Below are 15454 nucleotides of genomic sequence, written 5' to 3' on the forward strand. Positions count from 1 at the left end.
CCCACCTGCCCCTCACCCTCTCCTCACCTCTCACCTGCCCCTAACCTACCCACCCACCCTCCCCTCTCCTCACCTCTCACCTGCCCCTAACCCACCCACCCCATCATACCCATCTTATCTTTCAGTGTTATGGTACAATTGTTATGGTTTATTTCACTTTTGTTTATTATCTACTTCACTTGCATTGTAAACATATGTTTCCCATGCCAATAAAGCCCTTACATTGAGAGAGAGAGAGAGAGAGAGAGAGAGAGAGAGAGAGAGAGAGAGAGAACCTTACTACCTTACAAAAGTAGCCTTTCTAGGCCCAACATTTCTTCTCTCCACTGTAATTTAGATTTCCCCTTGTTATCTACACATTGACATATGCAGTATAGTATGTTCCAAAAATTACCTATAGAGGGCAGTGGCTAATATTTGAGAAATGTACTGCCTCGAAGAAGAGTTGGGCCATACCACAGATAGAACAATGAAACCGATATTTCACTGGATTTGTGACGCAGCGGCTTGGCGTTTCCACTCAACACCAAAAATGGTAGTGAGAGGAAGTCCACTGGCCGGCAATGGGAGAAGATTGAAGGAGATGGTTTTTGACCAACATTCTGTAATTTTTCTCATCGATTAAACATTTGATCTCAATACAGTTTTTTGTTCCCAAAACTAAAATCTGCTACGACCAGAGTGTACTAAGTTTTGTATACTTTACCCTTTACCAAAGTTGTAAAACATCACGCTGTTTAGAAGGAGGGCAACGACAAATGTAGTTATTGCACACGCGCACTTCACGGAGTAGGCGTTCTCAAACTGAAATATGCAGATATATGCTAGAACAGGCCAATAGGATCTTGCTAACCTGTGCTTGGTTCTGCCCACTATGGCTCATTTGTTTCCATTGGAAACGACAGGCTGTGGTCTATCTGGGTTTAGTTATAACAAATCTTTGGCCACACAATACGTTATCATATCCGGTTAAATATGTATCTATATTGGCGGGAACTGTACAGTAGTCCACAGTTGGCTGCCTAGTAGGTACTGAATATCTTCATTTTGGTTGAGCTAAAATCATTGCACTTTTTCGTCAAGTGAAAATGTCTCGTGTGCTGAACTGCATTGTGGCTGTTTGTCCTGATATGGGGATTGGAAATAACGGGAATCTACCTTGGCATCCGAAGAGACTCAAGTAAGTAACGTTAGCCTACATAGCCATTTAGCTAACGTCGTTAGCCTCATTCATTTAGCTTTAACTGCTAGCTAAGCCATCTACAACAATAGCCTATATACACATATCTGTTTCAACTAGCTGGCAACGAATGGAAAGCTAACAACAGTGTTGAAATGGCAAATATTGGTCGATTGATGTGTGGTACAGAAATCTAGCAAGAAATCAGAAGAGTCAGCTGCAGATGATGCAATGAGTGACAACGTCGGGGATCCAAAGTCCAGGGTTTTGCACAAGACTTAAGTTATTAATTAACAACATCATGGCATATAACTTCAATTAATCATTTCTGTAGTTAAACCCATACAATTTGACTAAACAGTTTTTTTTTCTACATTCTTGCTGGACTGTTGTTTTTCTCCCTTTGTCTCACAAACAATAATGACGTTGACTTCTTTTACAGTAATGAATTTAAGTATTTCCAGAAGATGACAATGACGTCTTCGGTGGAAGGTAACAGTCCGTTTCCAAACATTTCACATTGACGACATGTTATTTATTTTAGCAGATGGTCTTGTCCAGAGTGACTTCCAGTTAGTGCATTCATCTTCAGATACCGTAGCTATGTGGGACTACCACATATCAAAGGTATAAAACATTTGTTTTTCGTCAATAAAGTAGCTTTATCAGTAGAGTCAGAGCTGGGTATGTGCGGTGGGGGTAAAGTGCTGGTTCAGGTTATTACATATTATTATTTGTATTTTTTTACCAATGCGGTGTAAATCACATGAGTTTACTCCAAACACGGATACAGACATTGGCTGATTCAGTTGTAAACACTGTGACAGTTGTCAACATTAAACTGTATTATTAATGGCCACACGGTGGCAGTATAGCACCATGTGCAAAGTATCATGAGACGAAATATCGTCTCGCAAATATTATTTTAAAGGGACATTCCGCCACTTTTTAACCTCGTATTCATCATCTCCAGCACCAACCCGTTTGTTTCTATGATCGGTGGTTAAAAACATAAGAAGAAAGTCCTTTAAAAAAAATGCCTCTGTGAAATCACAGGGTAGGATTAAAAGTATTTTTAAAAAATGGTGATTTTCAAAACCAGCAATGAGTTTCTAGCCCAAAGGAGTGTTTTCTAGCTCCCCACGTCACCACGAATCTCAGTTTGAAAATCACTGTTTTTAAAATGTTATTGTTTTTGATGATGTAATCGGTGTAACTTTTTAAAACTTTTATATTTATTGTCTACAAAACTTAGAAATGCAACGTTTTCACATATGTAGACACTGGTATTGTGCTCATCACAATGAAAATTAGGTTCAAAAGTGGTGGAGTTGCTCCTTAGTAAAGATATATGTAAAAACACTGTCATGATCCAAATGAATTTACCGGTACATACCCTCACTGCTTTTACAGTACTGAGTCCAAAGTCAGGAGCATCTACCGTATATAAACCTCATTTTATTGGTCACATACACATGGTTAGCAGATGTTAATGTGAGTGTAACGAAATGCTTGTGCTTCTAGTTCCAACCGTGCAGCAATTTCTAATAAGTAATCTAACAATTTCACAACAGCTACCTTATACACACAAGTGCAAAGGAATGAATAAGAATATGTACAAATAAATGTATGGATGCGAGATGGCTGAACGGCATAGGCAAGATGCAGTACATGGTATAGAGTACAGTATAAACATGTGAGATGAGTAATGTATGGTATGTAAACATTATATAAAGTGGCATTGTTTAAAGTGGCTAGTGATACATTTATTACATCCAATTTTTAATTATTAAAGTGGCTGGAGTTGAGTCAGTATGTTGGCAGCAGCCACTCAATGTTAGTGATGGCTGTTTAACAGTCTGATGGCCTTGAGATAGAAGCTGTTTTTCAGTCTCTCGGTCCCAGCTTTGATGCACCTGCACTGACCTCGCCTTCTGGATGATAGCGGGGTGAACAGGCAGTGGCTCGGATGGTTGTTGTCCTTGATGATCTTTATGGCCTTCCTGTGACATCGGGTGGTGTAGGTGTCCTGGAGGGCAGGTAGTTTGCCCCCGGTGATGCGTTGTGCAGACCTCACTACCCTCTGGAGAGCCTTACGGTTGTGGGCGGAGCAGTTGCCGTACCAGGCGGTGATACAGCCCGACAGGATGCTCTCGATTGTGCATCTGTAAAAGTTTGCGAGTGTTTTTGGTGACAAGCCAAATTTCTTCAGCCTCCTGAGGCTGTCTGTGTGGGTGGACCATTTTAGTTTGTCCGTGATGTGTACGCCGAGGAACTTAAAACTTTCCACCTTCTCCACTACTGTCCCGTCGATGTGGATAGGGGGGTGCTCCCTCTGCTGTTTCCAGAAGTCCACAATCATCTCCTTTAATTAGTTGATGTTGAGTGAGATGTTATTTTCCTGACACCACACTCCAATGGACCTCCTCCCTCGTTGTTGGTAATCAATTCTACCACTAGTGTCATCTGCAAACTTGATATAACATCTCACTCCTCCCTCATCACATGACCTGAGCACCTGTATCACATGTCCTGTCATCATCAAATGTCATTCCTCTGTCCTTTTCTTGATTTCTTTCCTCACTATATTCCAGTCCTGGAGGTGACAAAACGCCTCTGGTTTTTCTTTCTACCTGGTAGTTAATTGCTCCCACCGAGTGCCCCAGGTCTGAAACAGTCTTAGATTCGAATGAGAGGATGAAAACAAGAAGTACTTTGGCCCTTCAGTTCTGGAATCAAACAGTCCTGTGCTTGACTGTAGGTCTGGCCCAGCCCTGAGACATGGCCTCCATAGACATCATAGCAGGCCTCAGCCATGTCCCAGGGCTGTGTAGGACCCTGAGCTATTCTTGACCAGGGGAAACACATGTCTGTCTGGGATTGGTTAAATAAACATAATGTTGTCATCTCTGTCTGGGATTGGTTAAATAAACAGAATGTTGTCATCTCTGTCTGGGATTGGTTAGGTAAACAGAATGTTGTCATCTCTGTCTGGGATTGGTTAAATAAACAGAATGTTGTCATCTCTGTCTGATTGGTTCGGTAAACAGAATGTTGTCATCTGTCTGGGATTGGTTAGGTAAACAGAATGCTGTCATCTCTGTCTGGAATTGGTTAGGTAAACAGAATGTTGTCATCTCTGTCTGGGATTGGTTAGGTAAACAGAATGTTGTCATCTGTCTGGGATTGGTTAGGTAAACAGAATGTTGTCATCTCTGTCTGGGATTGGTTAGGTAAACAGAATGTTGTCATCTCTGTCTGGGATTGGTTAGGTAAACAGAATGTTGTCATCTCTGTCTGGGATTGGTTAGGTAAACATAATGTTGTCATCTCTGTCTGGGATTGGTTAAATAAACATAATGTTGTCATCTCTGTCTGGGATTGGTTAAATAAACAGAATGTTGTCATCTCTGTCTGGGATTGGTTAAATAAACAGAATGTTGTCAATTGGTTAGGTAAACATAATGTTGTCATCTCTGTCTGGGATTGGTTAGGTAAACAGAATGTTGTCATCTCTGTCTGGGATTGGTTAGGTAAACAGAATGTTGTCATCTCTGTCTGGGATTGGTTAAATAAACAGAATGTTGTCATCTCTGTCTGGGATTGGTTAAATAAACAGAATGTTGTCATCTCTGTCTGGGATTGGTTAAATAAACAGAATGTTGTCATCTCTGTCTGGGATTGGTTAAATAAACAGAATGTTGTCATCTCTGTCTGGGATTGGTTAAATAAATGTTGACATCTCTGTCTGGGAATTAGTAAACATAATGTTGTCATCTCTGTCTGGGATTGGTTAAATAAACAGAATGTTGTCATCTCTGTCTGGGATTGGTTAGGTAAACAGAATGTTGTCATCTCTGTCTGGGATTGGTTAGGTAAACATAATGTTGTCATCTCTGTCTGATTGGTTAGGTAAACAGAATGATTGTCTGTTAAGGTAAACAGAATGAATTGGTTAGGTAAACAGAATGTTGTCATCTCTGTCTGGGATTGGTTAGGTAAACAGAATGTTGTCATCTGTCTGGGATTGGTTAGGTAAACAGAATGTTGTCATCTCTGTCTGGGATTGGTTAGGTAAACAGAATGTTGTCATCTCTGTCTGGGATTGGTTAGGTAAACAGAATTTGTCATCTCTGTTGGGATTGGTTAAAACATAATGTTGTCATCTCTGTCTGGGATTGGTTAAATAAACATAATGTTGTCATCTCTGTCTGGGATTGGTTAAATAAACAGAATGTTGTCATCTCTGTCTGGGATTGGTTAAATAAACAGAATGTTGTCATCTCTGTCTGGGATTGGTTAGGTAAACATAATGTTGTCATCTCTGTCTGGGATTGGTTAGGTAAACAGAATGTTGTCATCTCTGTCTGGGATTGGTTAGGTAAACAGAATGTTGTCATCTCTGTCTGGGGTTAAATTGTTGTCATCTCTGTCTGGGATTGGTTAAATAAACAGAATGTTGTCATCTCTGTCTGGGATTGGTTAAATAAACAGAATGTTGTCATCTCTGTCTGATTGGTTAAATAAACAGAATGTTGTCATCTCTGTCTGGGATTGGTTAGGTAAATAGAATGTTGACATCTCTGTCTGGGATTGGTTAGGTAAACAGAATGTTGTCATCTGTCATTCAGAATGTTGACATCTCTATCTGTGATTGGTTAGGTAAACAGAATGTTGTCATCTCTGTCTGGGATTGGTTAGGTAAATAGAATGTTGACATCTCTGTCTGGGATTGGTTAGGTAAACAGAATGTTGACATCTCTATCTGTGATTGGTTAGGTAAACAGAATGCTGTCATCATGGGGCGGAAGACATGGTTCTCCATTCCAGAGCGGAACCGGCCACTCAAGAACAGGATCAACATCGTTCTCAGCAGAGAACTTAAGTAAGAGGCATGGAGGACATCTGTAATGACAGCCACTGACCAGCTACTCATTTCTATACAATGTTCATCATCCTGCAATAGAAATTAGGGTAATATAGTGAAGGTTCTCTTCCTCTGTGTCATAAGGGACGATGTAATACTGAAGTCATTAAATACTATGAACCAAAACACATTGTTACTACCGTGTTGCCCTAACATTACTAGCGTGTTGCCCTAACATTACTAGCGTGTTGTGCTAACATTACTACTGTGTTGTCCTAACATTACTACCGTGTTGTCCTAACATTACTACCGTGTTGTCCTAACATTACTACCGTGTTGTCCTAACATTACTAGCGTGTTGTCCTAACATTACTACTGTGTTGTCCTAACATTACTAGCGTGTTGTCCTAACATTACTAGCGTGTTGTCCTAACATTACTACTGTGTTGTCCTAACATTACTAGCGTGTTGTCCTAACTAACATTACTACTGTGTTGTCCATTACTACTGTGTTGTCTAACATTACTACAACATTACTACTGTGTTGTTGTCCTAACATTACTACTGTGTTGTCCTAACATTACTACTGTGTTGTCGTGTTGTCCATAAGCATGTTGTCCTAACTACTTGTTGTCCTAACATTACTACTGTGTTGTCCTAACATTACTACCGTGTTGTCCTAACATTACTACCGTGTTGTCCTAACATTACTACCGTGTTGTCCTAACATTACTACCGTGTTGTCCTAACATTACTACCGTGTTGTCCTAACTGTGTTGTCCTAACATTACTACTGTGTTGTCCTAACATTACTACTGTGTTGTCCTAACTGTGTTGTCCTAACATTACTACTGTGTTGTCCTAACATTACTACTGTGTTGTCCTAACATTACTACTGTGTTGTCCTAACATTACTAGCGTGTTGTCCTAACATTACTATTACTACTGTGTTGTCCTAACATTACTACTGTTGTTAACATTACTAGCGTGTTGTCCTAACTGTGTTGTCCTAACATTACTACCGTGTTGTCATTACTACTACAACATTACTACTTAACATTACTACTGTGTTGTCCTAACATTACTACCGTGTTGTCCTAACATTACTACTGTGTTGTCCTAACTGTGTTGTCCTAACATTACTACTGTGTTGTCCTAACATTACTACTGTGTTGTCCTAACATTACTACTGTGTTGTCCTAACATTACTACTGTGTTGTCCTAACATTACTACTGTGTTGTCCTAACATTACTAGCGTGTTGTCCTAACATTACTACTGTGTTGTCCTAACATTACTACCGTGTTGTCCTAACATTACTACTGTGTTGTCCTAACATTACTACTGTGTTGTCCTAACATTACTACCGTGTTGTCCTAACATTACTACCGTGTTGTCCTAACATTACTACTGTGTTGTCCTAACATTAACATTACTACCGTGTTGTCCTAACATTGTTGTCCTACTACTACTGTGTTGTCCTAACATTACCGTGTTGTCTAACTGTGTTGTCCTAACATTACTACTGTGTTGTCCTAACATTACTACTGTGTTGTCCTAACATTACTACCGTTGTTGTGTTGTCCTAACATTACTAACATTACTACTGTGTTGTCCTAACATTACTAGTCATTACTACTGTGTTGTCCTAACATTACTACTGTGTTGTCCTAACATTACTACCGTTTGTCCTAACATTACTGTGTTGTCCTAACATTACTACTGTGTTGTCCTGTTGTCCTAACATTACTACCGTGTTGTCCTGTCCTAACATTACTACATTACTACTGTTGTCCTAACATTACTACCCTAACATTACTACTGTTGTCCTAACATTACTACCGTGTTGTCCTAACATTACTACTGTGTTGTCCTAACATTACTACCGTGTTGTCCTAACATTACTACCGTGTTGTCCTAACATTACTACTGTGTTGTCCTAACATTACTACCGTGTTGTCCTAACATTACTGGCGTGTTGTCCTAACAATACTACCGTGTTGTCCTAACATTACTACCGTGTTGTCCTAACATTACTACCGTGTTGTCCTAACATTACTACTGTGTTGTCCTAACATTACTACTGTGTTGTCCTAACATTACTACTGTGTTGTCCTAACATTACTACTGTGTTGTCCTAACATTACTACTGTGTTGTCCTAACATTACTACGTAACATTACTACTGTGTTGTCCTAACATTACTACCGTGTTGTCCTAACATTACTACCGTGTTGTCCTAACATTACTACCGTGTTGTCCTAACATTACTACCGTGTTGTCCTAACATTACTACCGTGTTGTCCTAACATTAGTCCTAACATTACTACCGTGTTGCCCTAACATTACTCCTGTGTTGTGTGAATGTCAGAGAGCCTCCAGCCGGGGCTCACCAGCTGGCATCAGACTTCTGCTCAGCACTCCGCCTGCTGGACACGGCTGAGATGGCAGAACAGGTCGACCAGGTCTGGGTGATCGGTGGCAGCTCTCTGTACGAGGTAAGAAATACGCAGGTCTTCGCCATTGGTCCTTCATGTGGAGGATTGGATAGGATCCATTTGGAATGGGTCAATAGTCTCTGAGACATGGCCAGATGGGAATTTGGTCATACAGACAGACTTGTAGAGAAATGGGTTTTGAGTGAGTGGGCGTTTTTGAAACTGTTTACTAGAGTGGGAACTTCATTACTGCTCTAAACATATTTTACCTCAGAAACAGACATCATTGACGACCTTGGTGCATTCTCCAAGGTCTCAACTGCATTCTCCGCTGTCAAAAACACAGAGACTTTTCAATTATGCTATTTGTCTGCTAATCTGAAAGAAATTGAAAGTAGAAAAGTTTCAATCTCCATACACACACACACAGAGCGTCCCTCATACCTTTCTTTCCCTCGGCAGTCGGTAGGTTGTCATGGAGACCTCATCGCTCAAGGATGCTTTTGACAATACAGCACACGCTCTCAAACTCTCTTCACTTCTCCACACACACACACTCTCCACCTCATATCTCAATCTAAAGGGTTAACTCTTTAAAGGTTCAATTTGGGACTTTAAGACCTTGACTATTTTCCATTTAACCACAACCTTGTTATGAACACACACACAGACTGTCTGGGTCGATCTACAATGGGGCATATTAGTAGAAAATAACGTCTTGGGTCTATTTGTCGAGAGTTGGAGTGCTGATCTTAGATCAGGTCTCCCCCTTCTTAATAATCTGATTCATTATGTTCTAAAGGGAAAACTGATCTTAGATCAGGTCTCCCCCCTTCTTAATAATCTGATACATTATGTTCTAAAGGGCAAACTGATCTTAGATCAGGTCTCCCCCTTCTTAATAATCTGATTCATTATGTTCTAAAGGGCAAACTGATCTTAGATCAGGTCTCCCCCTCCTTAATAATCTGATACATTATGTTCTAAAGGGCAAACTGATCTTAGATCAGGTCTCCCCCCTCCTTAATAATCTGATACATTATGTTCTAAAGAACATAATTAATCTTAGATTATGTCTCCCCCCTCCTTAATAATCTGATTCATTATGTTCTAAAGGGCAAACTGATCTAAGATCAGTACTCCTACTCTGAAATGATTGACAAAATGTGGGTCTCGGTCTTAAAATCCCCAACATTCAGTGTATATATTTGTTGTTGTTTGATTTGTTGTCTGGTTCCCCAGGAGATGATGGAGAGTCAGGGGAGCAGGAGGCTGTTTGTGACACGGATCCTGCAGCAGTTTAAGAGTGACACCTTCCTGCCTGAAATCAACCAAGACAAATACCGCCTACTGCCAGAGTGAGTATCGCTAGTTAGTTAGTATACAGACATACAGGGCATTCAGAAAGTATTCAGACCCCTTCCCCTTTTTCCACATTTTGTTACGTTACAGCCTTATTCTAAAATAGATTAAATAAAAAATCTTCATCAATCTACACACAACACCCCATAATGACATCACAATACCTCATAATGACATCACAACACCCCATAATGACATCACAATACCTCATAATGACATCACAACACCTCATAATGACATCACAACACCCCATAATGACATCACAATACCCCATAATGACATCACAACACCCCATAATGACATCACAATACCTCATAATGACATCACAATACCCCATAATGACATCACAACACCCCATAATGACATCACAATACCTCATAATGACATCACAATACCTCATAATGACATCACAACACCCCATAATGACATCACAATACCTCATAATGACATCACAACACCCCATAATGACATCACAATACCTCATAATGACAAAGCCAAAACAGGTTTTCACAAATGTTTGCAAATGAATACAACATAAAAAATAATAAAAACATACCTTATTTACATAAATATTCCGACCCTTTGCTATGAAACTCTAAATTGGACATCCTGTTTCCATTGATCAATCTTTGAGATGTTTCTACAAGTTGATTGGAGTCCACCTGTGGTGACTTCAGCTGACTGGGACATGATTTGGAAAGGCACACACCTGTCTATATAAGGTCCCACAGTTGACAGTGCATGTCAGAGCAAAAACCAAGCCATGAGGTCGAAGGAATTGTCCGTAGAGCTCCGAGACAGGATTGTGTCGAGGCACAGATCTGGGGAAGGGTACCACAAACAATCTGCAGGGTTGAAGGTCCCCAAGAACACAGTGTTAATTTGAAGAAGTTTAGAACCACAAATTCTCTTCCTAAAGCTGGCCGCCCGGCCAAACTGAGCAATTGGGGGAGAAGGGCGTTGGTCAGGGAGGTGAACAAGAACCCAATGGTCACTCTGATAGAGCTCCAGAGTGGACATAGAAGAACCTTCCAGAAGGACAACCATCTCTGGAGCACTCCACCAATCAGGCCTTTATGGTAGACAGAAGCTACTCTTCAGTAAAAAGCACATGACAGCCCACTTGGAATTTACCAAAAGGCCTCTGAAGGACTGACCATGAAAAACAAAATTCTCTGGTCAAAAAGATAATCAAGGACAACAACCACCCGAGCCACTGCCTGTTCACCCCGCTATCATCCAGAAGGCGAGGTCAGTACAGCTGCATCAAAGCTGGGACCGAGAGACTGAAAAACAGCTTCTATCTCAAGGCCATCAGACTGTTAAACCGCCATCACTAACTCTTAAGTAAACTGACTTAATAAAGGTGTCACTTTAAATAACAACAGTTTAATAATGTTTACATACCCTACATTACTCATCTCATGTATATTCTGTACTCTATACCATCTACTGCATCTTGTTTACATACCCTACATTACTCATCTCATGTATATTCTGTACTCTATACCATCTACTGCATCTTGTTTACATACCCTACATTACTCATCTCATGTATATTCTGTACTCTATACCATCTACTGCATCTTGCCTATGCCGCACGGCCATCGCTCATCCATATATTTATATGTACATACTCTTATTCATTCCTTCACACTTGTGTGTATACGGTAGTTGTTGTGAATTTGTCAGATTACTTGTTAGATATTAATGGCACTGTCGGAACTAGAAGCACAAGCATTTCGCTACACTCGCATTAACATCTGTTAACCATGTGTATGTGACCAATAACATTAGATTTGATTTACTGTAACAGAGAGGGACATATTGGCCATTCAGATGGGGAATGACACTGGTCCGTAGCTCTTGGTTCTTTGTTCCCAGACCATTTGCCATGCAGCTCCAGGTGTCAGAGAGCACATCAATTAGTGTCGAGTCCACAAAACCTTAAGTAAAAACACAGTTAAAAAGTTATTTAAAAAATGCAAGATCTTTCGTTAAAAGGAGGGGGGTATGCTAAGGTACATCTGCAGTGAATAGGCCCATTTCAAGTCACGTTCTGAGATTTTTATAACAGACACAACAGATTAAACCATGGGGATCAGATTTAACCATGGGGGTCAGATTAAACCGTGGAGGTCAGATTAAACCATGGGGGTCAGATTAAACCATGGGGGTCAGATTAAACCACGGGGGTCAGATTAAACCACGGGGGTCAGATTAAACCGTGGAGGTCAGATTTAACCATGGGGGTCAGATTAAACCATGGGGTCAGATTAAACCACGGGGGTCAGATTAAACCACGGGGGTCAGATTAAACCGTGGAGGTCAGATTAAACCATGGGGGTCAGATTAAACCATGGGGGTCAGATTAAACCATGGGGGTCAGATTAAACCACGGGGGTCAGATTAAACCACGGGGGTCAGATTAAACCATGGGGTCAGATTAAACCATGGGGGTCAGATTAAACCACGGGGGTCAGATTAAACCATATCTCAACTCAATGATAAATGTTTTTGTCTTCGTGGGGTCAACTCTCTTCTCGTGAATGTTATCTAAGACAAATTTAACGGAGACAAACCCACAAGATAGTTTCGTTATGGTGTAAAGTACATATTGACCAAGTTTACGATGGCCCTAAAGAATTGAAATTGGCCAGCCTGGTTTCAGTGAAGAGCCAAATTCATGGTCCTTGTTGTTGTGTGGTTGAGTGGAGCATTGGGGATAGATTTGAGTGGTTGTGTCTCTCTCGGTCTCTCCTCAGGTTCCCAGGAGTCCCACAGGACCTACAGGAGGAGGCTGGGGTACAGTACAGATTTGAAGTCTACGAAAGCATCGACCAATGAGCTATAAACACACCCAGGAAAACATCCTGTGTTGTCATGTAAATATTTTCTCGCTGCTCACTGTTGTCACTCAAATGTAATTAATAAAATGTGTTTTAATTCCATTACAATTGTGATATTTTCATCGAAAGGAAACCTGGTTGTTTTGTGTTTTCTCCTTCTCCTATTCCTTTCTGTTTTGGTTATATTTTTATGTCCTTGGATATTTTTTCTCACAGAAATAGATTTTACAAATATTGAAACATTTGATACAGATTTCTCGCACAAACACGTAAAAACAGGGGTTTCTAAGGTAGATTGTTCCACTCTTGACTGTGTCAATGGGCCCTGGTCAAAGGAAGTGTGCACTACGTAGGGAATAGAGTGCTGTTTGGGATGTTGGTTGAGACATGACTGCTCATTCCAAATGAGACATGACATGAATATGCAGAAGGTTTTCACTAGAAAGCTAATTAACTCACCAGGTGTCTGGAGTGGCCCATCACAGCAGAGGAGTACACCTTTCCATCACACACACACACACACACACTGTGGCTTTAATCATGTTAACCCTGCTCAATTAGGCCCCACTGCCCTGGCTGTAACGCTCCAGAACACACACTAGGACACAGAACACACACCTTGATTGGCACTTAAAGGAGAATCATTATACAGAGATCAGAGCCATGTGCCCCTCAGCCTGCGGTGCACTGCCATGCACACAAGAGAGTCTGGAAAATGTTGAAGAGAACCGACATTAGCATTTCTGATGAGAGACACTCACTTGTATTATCACACAAACACACACGGTGAGTGATGAGCACCTGTTTCTGGAGGAGACAAAAGCTGACTTGAAGGCGGATCGAAATCTGGAAATAATGAGATGAATTTACACAACTGAATCCCTTTTTTGTGTGCTAGCCTTTTTTGATAAATGTGATATTTTAACACACACACTTGAGACTAATCTGACCTAGGTCCGCCTCTTTCTTTGACCCTGAGTAAACTACTTCTGTGTGACTCTTGGTGAGTAGTTAGTCCTGGTCCGTGAAGGACGTGCTATAAACAGTCATATTTCTGTCTTCACAGGCTGAGCACAGTGCTGACAGGATGTTGAGTTGCTCAAAAGGCCGTCTTTATTACCTCAGCCTTGAGTGACCAGGACCTGACGCTGTCTGACTGTCGAGTCGTCACACAGATCGATGGAGACTTGGACAGTTAACACCTGGAGTATTGAACAGTTATGGCATAATGCCAGGGGGACATACACACGATCTCTCTCTCTAATACACACATACACACTCTGTCTCTCCATCGCTCTCTCTAATACACATACACACTGTCTCTCTCTCTAATACACACATACACACTCTGTCTCTCTCTCTAATACACACATACACACTGTCTCTCTCTCTAATACACACATACACACTGTCTCTCTCTCTAATACACACATACACACTGTCTCTCTCTCTAATACACACATACACACTCTGTCTCTCCGTCGCTCTCTCTAATACACATACACACTGTCTCTCTCTCTAATACACACATACACACTCTGTCTCTCTAATACACACATACACACTGTCTCTCTAATACACACATACACACTGTCTCTCTCTCTAATACACACATACACACTCTGTCTCTCTCTAATACACACATACACACTGTCTCTCTCTAATACACACATACACACTGTCTCTCTCTCTAATACACACATACACACTGTCTCTCTCTCTAATACACACATACACACTGTCTCTCTCTCTAATACACACATACACACTCTGTCTCTCTCTAATACACACATACACACTCCGTCTCTCTCTCTAATACACACATACACACTCTGTCTCTCTCTCTAATACACACATACACACTCCGTCTCTCTCTCTAATACACACATACACACTCCGTCTCTCTCTCTAATACACACATACACACTCCGTCTCTCTCTCTAATACACACATATACACAGTGTGAGTTTTCACTACAACAAAAAGACAGGGGGAGTGTTGACCTGTGCACAACCTAAACCTCAGACCCATGTTTTGTACCATCAGAGAGGTCCTCATTGGCTGTCCTGTGTTCTTCACTGAGAGACCAGCAGTCCTCACTATTCACACTCCTGCTCCTCCTCTTCAGTCTCCTCACTATTAACACTCCTTTTCCTCCTCTTCAGTCTCCTCACTATTAACACTCCTGCTCCTCCTCTTCAGTCTCCTCACTATTAACACTCATATACTCAGTGTAACACTCCTGTCCTTTCAGTCTCCAACTAAACACTCCTGCTCCTCCTCTTCAGTCTCCTCACTATTAACACTCCTGTTCCTCCTCTTCAGTCTCCTCAGACACTCCTGCTTTTTCAGTCTCCTCACCATTAACAGTTCCTCCTCTTCAGTCTCTCACTATTAACACTCCTGTTCCTCCTCTTCAGTCTCCAGCTATTAACACTCCTGTTCCTCCTCTTCAGTCTCCTCACTTTAACACTCCTCTCCTCTTCAGTCTCCTCACTATTAACACTCCTGCTCCTCTTCAGTCTCCTCACTATTAACACTCCTGCTCCTCTTCTCTTCACTATTAACTCCTGCTCCTCCTCTTCAGTCTCCTCACTATTAACACTCCTGCTCCTCCTCTTCAGTCTCCTCACTATTAACACTCCTGCTCCTCCTCTTCAGTCTCCTCACTATTAACACTCCTGCTCCTCCTCTTCAGTCTCCTCACTATTAACACTCCTGCTCCTCCTCTTCAGTCTCCTCACTATTAACACTCCTGCT

General features: G+C 41.2%; 1 protein-coding gene across 1 annotated transcript; it reads left to right on the forward strand.

The window, feature by feature from the left end:
• Positions 1-968: 968 nt before the first annotated feature.
• dhfr (dihydrofolate reductase) lies at positions 969-12796 on the forward strand. Its single transcript, XM_029649010.2, has 6 exons — positions 969-1180; positions 1623-1672; positions 5960-6065; positions 8417-8543; positions 9726-9841; positions 12611-12796. Exons 1-6 carry the CDS (start codon positions 1089-1091, stop codon positions 12690-12692), a joined length of 573 nt encoding a protein of 190 aa, XP_029504870.1. The 5' UTR covers positions 969-1088; the 3' UTR covers positions 12693-12796.
• The last annotated feature ends 2658 nt before the right edge of the window (positions 12797-15454 follow it).

Source organism: Oncorhynchus nerka, linkage group LG13 (genome assembly GCF_034236695.1).
Source record: "Oncorhynchus nerka isolate Pitt River linkage group LG13, Oner_Uvic_2.0, whole genome shotgun sequence".
NCBI classification, from domain to species: domain Eukaryota; kingdom Metazoa; phylum Chordata; class Actinopteri; order Salmoniformes; family Salmonidae; genus Oncorhynchus; species Oncorhynchus nerka.